The sequence below is a fragment of the Chrysochloris asiatica genome, unplaced genomic scaffold (genome assembly GCF_000296735.1).
Source record: "Chrysochloris asiatica unplaced genomic scaffold, ChrAsi1.0 scaffold00165, whole genome shotgun sequence".
Classification (NCBI taxonomy): domain Eukaryota; kingdom Metazoa; phylum Chordata; class Mammalia; order Afrosoricida; family Chrysochloridae; genus Chrysochloris; species Chrysochloris asiatica.
The window spans coordinates 5,617,554-5,631,357 of NW_006408683.1; the positions used below are offsets into that span (position 1 = coordinate 5,617,554).

The 13,804-nt window shown below is 36.6% G+C and overlaps 1 protein-coding gene across 1 annotated transcript in view; it reads right to left on the minus strand.

The window, feature by feature from the left end:
- DESI2 (desumoylating isopeptidase 2) overlaps positions 1–13,804 on the minus strand; it is a 106,816-nt gene that overhangs the window by 28,823 nt on the left and 64,189 nt on the right. Inside the window, exons 2-4 of the mRNA XM_006871275.1 lie at positions 10,199–10,271; positions 7,631–7,724; positions 6,161–6,302 (exon numbers count right to left, since the gene is read on the minus strand). Of these exons, the coding sequence (XP_006871337.1) occupies positions 6,161–6,302; positions 7,631–7,724; positions 10,199–10,271 (309 nt within the window). The remainder of the gene's footprint in view (positions 1–6,160; positions 6,303–7,630; positions 7,725–10,198; positions 10,272–13,804) is intronic.

Sequence of the window (13,804 nt, forward strand, 5' to 3'; positions counted from 1 at the left end):
ATTTACTGAACACATAAAATATGCCAGGCAATGAATATAATTAATACCTTTGCTGAAGACGGAAAAAAAAAAATAATACAACCTTGTTGCACACCTTTCTTAATTTTAAACGTTCATAGCTCTGCCTCATTGACTGTCCAGACCTGAATAACAAATGATGCCTAGCTGCCACTAGTAACTGCTATGAATGATCTACTTGGACTAATTGTTTCCATGCATCTCTGAGTTCCTTCATTCTTTGCTCTGGATGGGGAAAGACAAATATTGCACTTTATTTGGCCACTCACAAGACCCTATGAGTTACGTCACCAAGGTACGATGTAAAACATATTCTTTGTTGATTATATTGTGCCAACTGACTCCAAGACTATTGTTCTGGGCTCCCAAGCCCATTGACTCATTGCTTCCAGAAGTTTTCATAAGTTTGTACTCTCTATTAGTTATTTGTAAGGAACTCTGTTAGTGCAGTGGTTATCAACTGGGCTGCGAATCTTAAGGTCAGCAATTTGAAATTACCAGCTGTTCCACGGGAGAAAGATGAGGCTTTCTGCTCCTGTAAAGATTTATAGTCTTGGAAACCCTGTACAGGGTCGCTATGAGTTGGAACCGACTCCACAACACATAACTGCCACCATACGTTATTCATGACTACAGCTGCAGTATATGTAAACACATATGTAGAAATATTTGTCAAACCTAAGTATATTTGTGAGTATAGTCCTATTCGCCTTCCCATACTTGTTCAGCTGTGTGTCTATCATCTACTCACAGATTATTGTTATTTCAGGACTTTGTATGCAACAGTATTTACCTCTGCTGTCTTTAACTCTTATGCTCCCCACAGTGTCTTTTGCCTGAATCATTTTGTGTTGACCTGTTAGTAATTATTGCCTGCCTTGTCAGTAATTATTGTCTTCCTTGTCACAGAACTTCATACATTCCTATGTCTACCCTCTAGTTACTGATTTACCCTCTCTTCCTTCCCATCCCTGGTATTTATCAAATAATGTTTCTTTCTATGTAAAATCTTTCCCTGAATTTTTAAAATAATGAATCCATGAAATATTTGTCTTGATGTGATTGACTATGGCCATTCAGCATAATGTCCTCCAGGTTATGAAATATTTTGCAAATGTACTATCACTCTTTAATGTTGTGTAGTATTCCACTGTATGTTTGTATCATCATTTAACCATTCATCGGTTGATGGGCTGAAGTTATTTCCATCCTTTTGCTTTTGTAAATAGTGCTGCAATGAACATGGGTGGGCTTATATCTATCTGTTTGTGTTGTGACTCTTTCTCTTGGATACATATGCTTGGTAGTTTTTGACTGGAGTCCTGGTGTGGCACTGTGGGTTAATGTGTTGGACTGTAAAGCCGGTTTGAACCGTAAGGTCAGTGGTTCAAGCTCACTAGCTGCTCTTTGGAAACCCTGTATGGGTTGCTATACGTTAGAGCCGACTCGACAGCACTTAACAACAATGGGATACTAAGGCGCTCTGGTAGCATAGTGGCTATGAGTCAGGTTACTAATCTCATGGTCAGCAGTTCGAACCTACCAGTGGTTCCCTGTGGGAGAGAGATGAAGCTTTCTGCTTCTGTATACATTTATAACCTTTGAAACCTTAAGAGTCGGAACGAACTCTATGGCACGTAACCAACCAATGGAGTACTGTTGTGATGCTACAGGATAAGCTCAAGGTTAGCAGTTCAAACCTACCAGCTACTCCTTGGAAACCCAATATAGGGTCGCTATGAGTTAGAACTAACTTCATGGCACTAATAATAACAAGGTCTAATGGCTAATGGGAATCCTGGTGTGGTGTTGTAAGATAAGCACTATACTGCACAAGGTCAGTAGTTCAAATCCACCAGCCACTCCTCGGAAACCCTATACAAAGTTGCTATAAGTTGGAATTGACTTGATGGCACTTAACAATAATGGCTAATAATTATAAGCATTTCTTCATATTTTTTGTTGATTGAATGAATGTTTTCACTGTTCAAGTGTCTGTTTATGTCTGCTGTCCAGTTTTTAACAGAATTATTTATCTTTCTTTTGAAACTTTATATAAATTTTAGAGTTCAGTCCCTTGTTCTCTGAAATCACATTGCCAAATACTTTTCCCAGTCCCTTTACTCTTTTGGTGAAATCTTTTGAGGCATATAAGTCTTTAATTTTCAGAAGGTCCTAGTCATCTAATGTGTCATTTGCTGCTTGCATTTTACTTATGTTTGATTGTGTATTTATACTCTGAATGTTGTTGTCGTTGTTAGGTACCATCGAGTCAGTACCGACTCATAGCGACCCTACGTACAACAGATTGAAACACTGCCCAGTCCTGGGCTCCCTAAACTTGTCCCTGTTTCTTTAGAGGTCTTTATAGTTTTAGGTTTTACATTTAGGTCTTTGATCCATTTTGAGTTCAATTTTAGAAACAGTATGAGGCATGAGTCCTGCTTCATTTTTCTACAAGTGGATATCAAGTTTTGCCAACACCACTTGCTAGAGAGTATCTCTTCCCATTTAAGGTATTTCAGCACTTTGTCAGAGAGATCAGTGACAAACACAGGTGGCTGGATTTACTTCTGAATTCTCCATTCTGTTTCATTGTTTTATGTCATTGCACTAGGACTGCTCTGGTTTTTACAAATTCCTTTAATTTCAGTTTATCTGGAAATGGCCTCATTCACCATCTTATTTAAGGGACAATTTCCCTGGATATATAATTATTGGTGGGCCCTGGTACGGAGCTGTAGGGTAAGCACTGGATTGCTAACAGTGCTAACTACAAGGTTGACAGTTAAAACCCACCAGCTGCTTTTAGACACCCTATACAGGGTTGCTATGAGTTGGAACCAACTTGACAGCACATAACAACAATATTAACTCTTGATTTGGCAATTTTTTTCTTCAAGGTTTTATAAACGTCATCTCATTGCCTATGTGCCTGCACATTTTCTGTAGATAAATCACAGCATAGTAGTATTGGTTCTTTCTTGTGACTTTTTGCTTTCCCTGAGCTGCTTTCAGGATTATTTTTGTCCCTGCTTTTCAAAATTTGACTATAGTATTTATGTCTTGATTATTTTATTTTGGGGTCAATCCTATTACGAATTCATTTAGTTTCTTGAATGTGTATATTCTTTTATGATATCACAGATGTTTTCTTCAAATAACTCTGAAGACAACTTTCTCTATGCTTTATTTAGTCTCACATTGTTCTGGAATTCTGATCACATGTAAGTTATTCCTCTTGTTGTGTCTCATAATTCTTAGGCTTTCATCATTATTTTCCATTCTTTTTTCTGTTTCTCTAGCAGATTAGTTTTGAGAGATTTGTCTTCCATTGGGCTAATTCTGACTTCCATTCATTCAGTTCTACTTCTTTGCCCTTCCAATAAGATTATTATCTATTTATGAAATCTTAGTACTAACATTCTAGATTTTTTAGTGCTGTTTTTGTATTGTTTCTAATTTTCCATTTATTTTATCAGTTTGTTCTTGTACTTTTCTGATTTCTTCTAGATACTGGTCTGTTGTTTCCCTTGCTGTCCCTCCCAGTGCACTGAAGGTGCCTAAATATCATCTCTTTGAGTTCCTTATCAGGTAATTCTGACACCATTTCTTCCTCTGTTAAGTTTTCCTGTCTCTATTTTGGTCACTTGTTTGAAGCACCTTATCTTGTTTCTATTTGTGAACTGAGGTTGTATGTTGTCTCCCAGATACTGTGGTGTTATTGTATTTGTAATTTATTTTAAGACTGTATGTTGTGTTTCTTCCACTTTTTGCTTTATTTTCATATATCCAAGTTAGTGGGCTGAGGGTGCTAGTTTGGCAGTACCTAGGTACTTACACCTCCTATCTTCTGGTGGGTGTGACAGAGGATGGAGGTTAAGTGTGCAGTTCTGTATTCACTGTTCATGTAGAACAGTTGAGGACGATCTGGTGCTGGACATTATGTGCCAATCAAGTAGTACAGATATAGGTGGTAGGACACATCAGTGAGTGGGGTGGCAGGAGGTGCATGTGTGGCTGGGTTGCTTTCTCCCACCAGGTGAGACAGATTTGGGCGCGGGGGGGGGGGGGGGGGGGGGGGGGCGGGAGCACAGAACAAAAACAGATACAAATTCAAAATGGCCATGCTGACCAAAGGCAGTTGACAATTTACCACTTAGTAGTCTCCTTGTTCAGTTACTTCTTCTAATTGGTATTTGATCTATTATTTTATCCTTTCCTTTATAGCTCAGGGTTCCAGGATTATTATCAATACCGGTATCATTGGTTTTTTGGATCTTTGTTGTAGAGAGTCTGGGTAGCATAGCATGTCTGCCTAGTTCACCATCTTATCAGAAGTCCTACTAAATTTTTTAGACTGTGTAAATTTACTTACCTTGATTATATGGGATTTCCTCCTAATATAGTTCCCTACATTCCTCACTATCCAGAGTTCTAATCTCAGTTTTGGCAGTAACAAACAAGCTATGTGTTCTTGGCTAAGTCACTTTGTAGTCTCAGTTTCTTTAACAATTTATAATCTCATATGGGGAAACAATGAAAACTGTGACCCCAAAAGAAAGATAGCTCCAGGCATATCAAGAATTACTCTTCAGGACTACAACTGTTAAATGGATTCAGGGTTAGACTATGGTAAGGATAGTGCTATAGACAGATGCTCAATACAGTTATTAATTGCTTTGTAAGAGAGACTAAATCACAATGAAGAGAAGTAATGATGAAGAGCAACAGGCACTGGATTAAGTAGTCAGGGTCTAATCTGAGTTCTCCACAACAATCCTTGGTAAACTACTTTTTAGTCTAGAAGAGCCTACTTTGTTGTTATGAGACTAGATATATACCTAATATATCTTCCAATCAAAAAAATTCTATGGATAGATGAAAAAATTCCCTACAAATGTAATGTCTATGATCAGTACAGCTCAGAACCACCTTCTGTTTCCCCTGAAAATTAACTAAGTCATCTCTATGGTATCTGCATTCACTAGACTGGTGGCACTCTCAAACTTTCATGTTCATCTGAGTCACCTGAGGATGTTGCTAACATGAAGATTTTGATTCTGTAAACTAAAGAGGCCTAGTGGCACCATGGTTACGTGCTTGGCTGCTAACTACAAGGCCAGTGGTTCAAACCCATAGGCTACTCCATCAGAGAAAAGACCGGATGCTCTGCTCCTATAATGACGACAGTCTAAGAAACCCTATGGGAAGTTCTACTCAACTAGTTACCAAGGGTCTTTATGAGTCCCGAACAGACTCCATTGCACACAAGAAAATAAGTACCATGTTTGTAGTGGGTAGGACAGAGATTATGCAAATCTCACAAATTCCTAAGTAATGCTGATGTTGCTGGTCTACCAACATGACAACAGATGATTATAATCCTGTTTTAAAAGATACGTTGTACAAGCCATGAGGGAAATGAAGTGGCTTCAGTAGCTAACCACCCCTACCCAAAGAGGTCTCGGAAGTAGCAGCCCATTTGCTCCTTTACACTTTGAATACTTGTGCTACCTTGATGCTGACACTGCAACTATTTGCTAGGAGTCAGAAAGTTGAGAAGCTGTTTTAAATGCTATTTAATTTGTACCTTTTGATTTCATCCCCCATTTTCTTTTTACTGTCCATCAATTTTGGTCTAAATTTGCTTCTTGGGATTCAAGAACTGGGAAGGCAAATGCATGCCTGCGAGTATAGGTTGTTGTTGAAGAATAAAAATTCAAGATAGAAGACTCTTATCATTATTAAGAGCCAGCAAAAAATTCAGGATGGAAACTAAAATTTAGCGAAAGAGAAATATTAGTGGTTAAGAAGCAGAAGAATTCTCTTATACTTTTTTTTTTTTTTAAAAAAAGAGAAAATTTCAGGTTATTAAAACAAAAAAGAAATAGCTATTTGTTTTCATTCTCTACCTAGCACAAAATAATGAAAAGAATTACCATTTTAAACTGTACTGTCTCTAAAGTTCCCAGCTCTGGAAAAGTCATTCAGAGAAAGTAATACCATATTTTATGCAATATGAAAACTCAGGAAAATAATAAAACTGAATATAGTAGGACAGAAAGTATACTTGTTGTTTTTAGCTGCCATCAGTTAGTATCTACTATTTACTTGAAGAACTTTATAAAATTTAATTTACCTCTGATAAAGCTGAAGAAAAGTGATTGCAGTTTTTATGCATCAAATGATATGCATTGCCTTTGTATTCCTTTCCCAGTTCTTCTACAATTTTTTCTATATCATCTTCTAGGAAGTCCGTGCTCCCTAAAACAACAGCTTCTCTTAAAAACAAAACAAACAACATAGGTATGTGAGATTTGGGTATTTATAAGCATGTTAAAAGACCTACTTATTTCTAAGAATATTATGATTGATGCAACAGAGCAGGGTTAATGTACTAAAATGAAAAACAAAAAGTAAAAGAGATACTTTTTCATTTCATTTAGTTTGTACTTTTGTGGGGTGAACAGAGAGCAGCTTTTAAGTATACTATTTGTAATATCACAGTTATTTTTACAGCTACTATTATATTATATAAGCAGATCTATACAACAAATATTCCTGCTCAATTTTATCCTGACCATCAAAGGGATGACCACTCTCACTTAAATACATTTAAGTTATCTGCTACAGGGATATGGAATTGTCAAAATTGATTTTTTTATAGCATTATCAAAAAACAAAGGCAAAACTGTCTTGGAAATGCAATGGAGATTACTCACTAGAAAGTGGAATTTTATATAATTTGAATAATCTAACGATAGATACAAGTTAGGTAATTCAAAATAATGAAATACTTAGAAAATCCTTTTCTCTAGTAGTATGACAGTATTCCACTGTGCAGATTTTTCAATTCAGTGGTAAGCTAAGAAAACCAGGAGTTAAAATGCTAAATATATATAGAATAGCCCTCTACTGAATTCAACTGTGTAACTGCATCTCACTATTAGTTTTCACATGGCAAGTTTTTAACTATTATAAGCTGCTCTACATTTCTTCAAAGTTTGTTGAAACTAAGTTTGTAAATATTCATTTAAATTCAAATTGTAATTAAGGAAATATGATTATCGATATTCATATTTAAACTGCTTTATACTGATAAGGTTCTAGGCTATATTCATATCCACGCATTTTAGGCTTCCCATAGTTGTGCCTTAACAACAGTCTCTAGGCTAATCAACAACTGATTTCAAATGTATTACCAGTGTCCCTTTCATTAGGAAAATAAAGAGATTTTCAATAGTGGCAGGCTGTAATAATCTGTCCTCCTTCTCGTCCCAAACAGAAGATTTGGAAGAGGGAAGAAATCATGCGATACAAAGAAGACATGTATTAAATAAAGGTGAAACATTTTAAAAGCAAACAGAATAATTTATAACTTACATTGGTCTTGAATGAAAGCAACAGACTAAGAGGTTATTTCATTCACTTTATTTGCTGATTTCCATCTTAACACATGACTTAGAAACATGTAATATAGCATCAGGAACTAAAACAGAATTTAAGTATTCCAACTTCTAAGATTTTAAACTACAGAATGAATTCTGTATGCCTGAAAGTAAGTGTTGGCATTTAAGACAGTAAAATAGAAATTTTCCTCCCTACTTACTTAAATTTAAATGTTTCTCCTAGTTCAGAAGCATTTCCTGGGGAAATTTCAAATATTCCAGAAAAAGGGTAAGGATGGCCACCATAAGCAAATTCTGAAAAGAGAAAACTCATGATTTTTAGTATGTGTCACATAAAATTTCAACACAATGCTATATTAGCTTTACTAAATGAGGATAATGTTACCTAAATATTTTGTAGTTAATAAAAATGTGTTCACAAACATCTCATTTAACTATATTCTAGTAGCAAACAGTTCATGCAAAAGACCTGAAACCCAGATACTGAAAAGATACTCAAAGGTAATCTTGACTGCTATGTTCTCTGTTTATATTGGTTATATTATAAAGAAGATTGACTCAAACTCGTGAATGCAGTCTCTCTGCATAACTACAACAAATTAAGTAGGTGATCCTTTTACCACTTTTTAAATTAAAGTGAATTACAAACTCATACTTTATTGGAAAAAGTATTTAATAGCAGTTGAGTTCCTGGGATGAAAACTCTTGGATTATCTTTGAATAGGGGTAAATCATTAGCAAACTGAATTCAACTCCCCTCATTTTAGAAAAACTGAGGTGTAAATGAACATACTCATACACCACACCCCAGTAAATCTTCCAGCTAGGAGGGTACCATTTGTAAGCCTTTATTATGACAAGCATTTCTAAGGTTCAGTGAAGTTATGTCCAAACTCATCAGACACAAACTCTCATACAGAACAAAAACAGAATGCTTCCCCAAATCAGGAAGGAAAGAAAATTCTGGCTACAACCAGTATCTCACCTAGATATACATAAATGGTTAAGCATTACTGGGGGGAGTAGGGTGACTCTGTAGGATAAGAACTGGCCTGCAAACCACAAGGTCAGCAGTTTGAACCCATCGGCTACTCCACAGGAAAAAGATGAGGTTTTCTGCTCCCACAAAGATTTAAAGCCTTGGAAACACTATACATGGTCGCTATGAGTAGGAGGAACTCACTTAATGGCATTTAACAACAAGTATTACTGGACATTTAAAAAGAATTCAAACATGTGGTTAAGTTAGTCTTACCACTTAGGATTTATTAACCACAATATAAAACATTTAAAAGACTATGGCAAATACTAAGTTTACTTTTGATTCTGACCTCTAAGAAAAATGAAGTAGATAGAAAAGTTAAAAGACTACATGATTTTTTAATCCTTTAAATTTTATTAATCAAAAGGCAGTGTCTAGCATTCCATTTGGAAATAAAAAGTTTTAGCTTTTTTTGATGAAAAGATTCTATAAAATATTGCAGATGAGCAAGCTGGATACAAGAAGATTGTATTTTAAAACTTTTCCAGTTATTGCAATAAAAATCATAGAGCTATTTATTCTTTTACTTAAGAAACATTCACTTTGAAGAATAAATTTGGTTCTAGTTTTGCTAAGTTTATAGGGATGTATAAGCAATCTGGCTTTCTGTAGGTTTGAGCCTTGGTTTCTTCAATTGAAAAATGGAAGAAATGCCACAGGCTCTTGTCTACCTCATAGCATGACTGTGTGGTTCAAAACTTTAACAACCGTTAACAGCATATAAATTCAAATTCAAAAGGAATACACAAAGAACATGGGCAAAAGTCTAATCACACAAGAAAGGAAACCCACACACAAAAATCCTACTCATAGCAAAACTCCAACCACTGAAACGTTCAGAAAGAGTCCCTTAGTGCTTCTTGGGATTTGATTACTTGGAGGATGTAATGGAGCTTAACAATTAATCTGCTGAATTGTACCTAACAGCTGCTAATGTGGAAAATAAAAAAAGGATTATTATAGACACCATGTAAATGGACTGTCTAGCTAAAGTAAAAAGAAACATTTATTTTATGCTATGAGGGAGTTTATGACTCAAAATTATTACACAACTCACAATATATTACCCTAACCGTAACAGCAATGTGACTGGTCCTACAGAAACAGACTGATTACAACTTGGTCAGGACTAGATTTTCTTGCACTAAATGTGAGAACCAGTGCAAACAAGAAAGCTGCTGAATTGAAAACTAGCTGCCTTGGTTTGAGTTACCTGTGTCTTGTTTAAAAATGAAAAGGGCAGAGTAAATGACAAAGGCCATCATTTTTTACTTTTAAAACATAAAAAATAATTTATCACTGAAATTCCCTCAGGAAATTATTTCAAGTTATAGACACTCTAGCATTACCTCTTTTTCCAGTCAAAATGATTTGTTTCTAATTATGCAATGTTACAAAGGGCAATGTTTCTTAGGAACACAAGCATAATTAGAATAAAACAAACTGTCATGGCCTAACAATTTCAAAAACACAGTATTAAAAATAAAACAGAGCTAATAAATGAACATGTACTAGTGTACTTTCTCCCCAAATATAATCTATTTTGGACATTTTCCAAAACACAGTATAAACATACTCAGGGACATCATCTTCCCCTTTTGGGAGATTGTTTTCTTCTAACATATGAGATTAATCAAAAAAGAAAACAAAATAATAGTCATAATTTACCAACTCCTTGAAAGGACAAACTCATCAGACAATTTATTTAGACTAAGTGTACACATACCTCTTCCATATACTTCGATTCCTGAATGAAAAACTCCAATTCCAATGGACGAGGTGTATTCATTCATCCAGTACTAAGGGGGCAAAAAAGAGAAAGGATACAGAATAGCTGTTTATTTATGTAACTCAACTCCCTATTATAAGAAGTGGCTACTCCTCAAATTCTCCTCCAACTTAGGCATTTTAAGCCCATTTCTTGGTATTTTTTACTACAACTCTGAAACTTCCATTACAATGACACCTTGGGCCCTATCTCTGACATTTCCACACCCCTTTTGGAATGTACTTTCTTGGTCAAAATGAATGGCTCAATTTAGAATACAAACATACTATCAGAGGCTTAGAGTGTAAGCTATGTAACCTAAATCTGGTCAGATACTGGAAAAATAATTGATTTGAGCTCAAATGTGATGTACAAGGCTTAGAACAAACTTCTTACTCCCTGGAAAGGATAGTTCTTTAAAGAAGGAAGTGGTATTTTCCCCTAGATAGAAAACTTACTTTTTTTGGTGGGGAGAGAGGTGAGGGCAGTACTAGACATAAGGAAAAGAATGTATACAGGCAATGTGATATGAAATCATGGAGAAGACAGAAAGGGGTTAAAAAGATAAGCTGCAGGGAATTAAACCTACAAGGAAGCAAAGTAGACAAGAGATCATTAAACAAAAACATAGGTAACACTAACAGTGCTACAAATCTAGATTTCTCCAAGGTTGCTGTTATTCTTATGTGCCATCAAGTTGGTTTTGACTCATAGTTTGACACTTTACAGGGTTTTCTTTTAGGTTAGCCATCCAGTGCTGATCTTACAGCACACCACACCAGGACTCCAAGGTTAGAGGGTGGATAATTTGTTTTTATTTTTTCAGGTCTAGTCAAGTCTTAACCTTGGTTCCAGATCCCTAGCCAGTTTCTCCACGGTTCAAACAACCTAAGCCTGGAAAAACGCACATTTTTGTGCATAGCTGGAAGATGCATAAATGGCTAAGTCAGATTTTTTTCTAAAGTTTACTAAACTGAGAGAGAAATGTTTAAGCAATAATAAACATGAAATAGTTGAAAAAGAAAGAATTTTCCCATCTTGAAATCAACATATGCATTACAAAATAGTGTACTCTTAGTACAGCATGATTCCACTGCAGGGAGATCAACAAAACAGAATAGAAATCATAGAACACAGCCTTTTATATATAAGAACTGGTGTTATGAGAAAGGGGGTGAGTAAAATTATCAAGTAAAGGGATGACATATCCAGCAAGATGGTAGATTGCACAGACTCACTACACAGACCCTCTACAACAAAGATAGGAAACACAAAATAAAACAGACACGGATGAAAATTCTGACACCATGAACTTTAAAAGAAAGGCAAGTGAGGTGGATGGAGTGTTTGCTTGGAGGATAGGCCGAGCAGAGATGGTAAGTGAGGGAGACTGACTGGTGAACAGCTGACCAGACACGACTCAACCACCTTGTGAGCTGCTTTGGCAGTGGAGGGTAGCCTGGCAGAGTAGACACGCATGGATGATGGGAAAGGTGTGATTTCTTCTTTTTTCTCATGATCCTCTGGGTGACCAGAGGAGGGCCAGCTCCCATCCTCATCCACCCCTAGGGCACACCCTGCCTCCAAGAGTTTGAAGCCACATAGTTGAGAGCCAGTGTGAGCTGGGGGCCAGCTGAGCTGTTTTGGCATGCCGTTTTGGTGCCTGTATTCTGGTGGCTATGGCTCCAGTCACATAAAACCCACAGAGCAACCAGATCAGCATTAGCTTTAAACCACTCACCCTGCCTCCAGCTCTCCTGTGGTCCTAACAGACACTGAAACCTGCTCTCCTCCATCAAGGGCACCCATGAACCACTTGCAGATTGAGTGCAATGAACACAGATTAGCAACAAGGCCAACAGGAACACCATCTAGGACTGATTATGTGCCGTGGAGTCGGTTCCAACTCATAGCGACCCTGTACAGGGTTTCTGAGGCTGTAAATCTTTACAGGAGCAGAAATCCTCATCTTTCTCCCGTGGAACAGCTGGTAGTTTTGAATTGCTGACCTTGACGTTCACAGCCCAATTCATAACCACTATGCTACCAAAGCTCCATCTAGGACTAAGAACTCTGTTATATGCTTTCCACAACTACTTCCTGAGCTACTTGAGCTGCAGGGCACCACCAGAGATTTCTTCCCTCCAGGTTCAACAAAAGCATTGTTTGTTTTGTTTTTAAAAATAGGACAGCCCCACAATGCCCTAGAGAAAACAGATGATTTTAGCTCACAAAGAAACAAGAGAGAGTGGCACAAACAAATGACCAAGATGCAAAGGCAGAAAACATTCCTAAAGAAAAAAAGGCAGTAGACTATCAAAAGAATATTAATAAACCTTCAACTGATTGAATGAAAAGATTGAGGAAAGCAAGGACAACAAAGAAAATACTTTAGAAGAATTCAGGAAAACACTACAAGAAAAAACGGACAAAATAATGCAAATTTTGAAACAATACAAAACATGCAATTAGAAATCCAGAAGAGTAATATTAAGATTTCAGAAATGGATAATACATTGAAACGACAAAGGAGTGGATGTGAAGCAAGGGAAGCCAAAATGAGTGAATCTAAAAATAAATCTCTAAATACTACTATGCTAGAACAATAATGTCCAGAACAGGAAGAGAAAATATAAACCACAGAGAAAATTGTCGCAGAGTAGCTAGAAGAAAGATTCTCTAATATCATGGAAGACTAGCAGATAAGCATCCAAGAAGCTGAACAAACCCCCAAACAGGATTGTTGCTGTTGTTGTTAAATGCTGTGGAGTCGGTTCCAACCCACAGCGACCCTATACAGGGTTTCCGAGGAGCGGCTGGTGAGTTTGAACTGCTGGCCTTAAAACAGGACAGATCCCAAATGCGAATCACCAAGACACATCATAACCAAACTTTCCATAATCAAAAGCAAGGAAAGAATCCTGAGAGCAGTTTGAGAAAAATGAGAAGTTATCTACAAAGGAGAACCAATAAGACTAATCTCTGATTTCTAGCAGAAATCAGGCAGGCAAGAAGGCAATGGGTTGACATATACAAAGGAAAGAAAAAAACTGCCAAGAATCATATATTCAGCAAAACTGTCCCTTAAATAAGATGGCAAAATTAGGACATTTCCTGATAAACAGAAATTAAAGAACTTGTAATGGCCATATCAACTTTATAAAACATGCTAAAGGTACCCTCGGGACTGAGAACCAACAACAGCAGACAACAATCTGAGATTACTATACATGAAGCCACCACCCAGAACTCAATTCAGATATAGAAATATTTAAAGTACAACAGACCAACAAGATTGAAAACAGAGAACCAGAGATATTAACGTACAATGAAGGCATCTGAGATGGAGTGTGAAGTTGCTTTGAATTACAAGGTCAGAGGTTCAAGCTCACCAGCTGCTCCTCGGAAACTCCATAAAGGGTCACTATGTGTCAGAACTGACTTGACGGCACTTACCAACAACAAACAAAGCCCAAAGAGAGAATAGTGTAGAAACAGAACTTCCCAATAAATAACAAGGAAGTCAAGGAGATTTAAAGAGAAAAAATACTGTTTTTAAGCAGG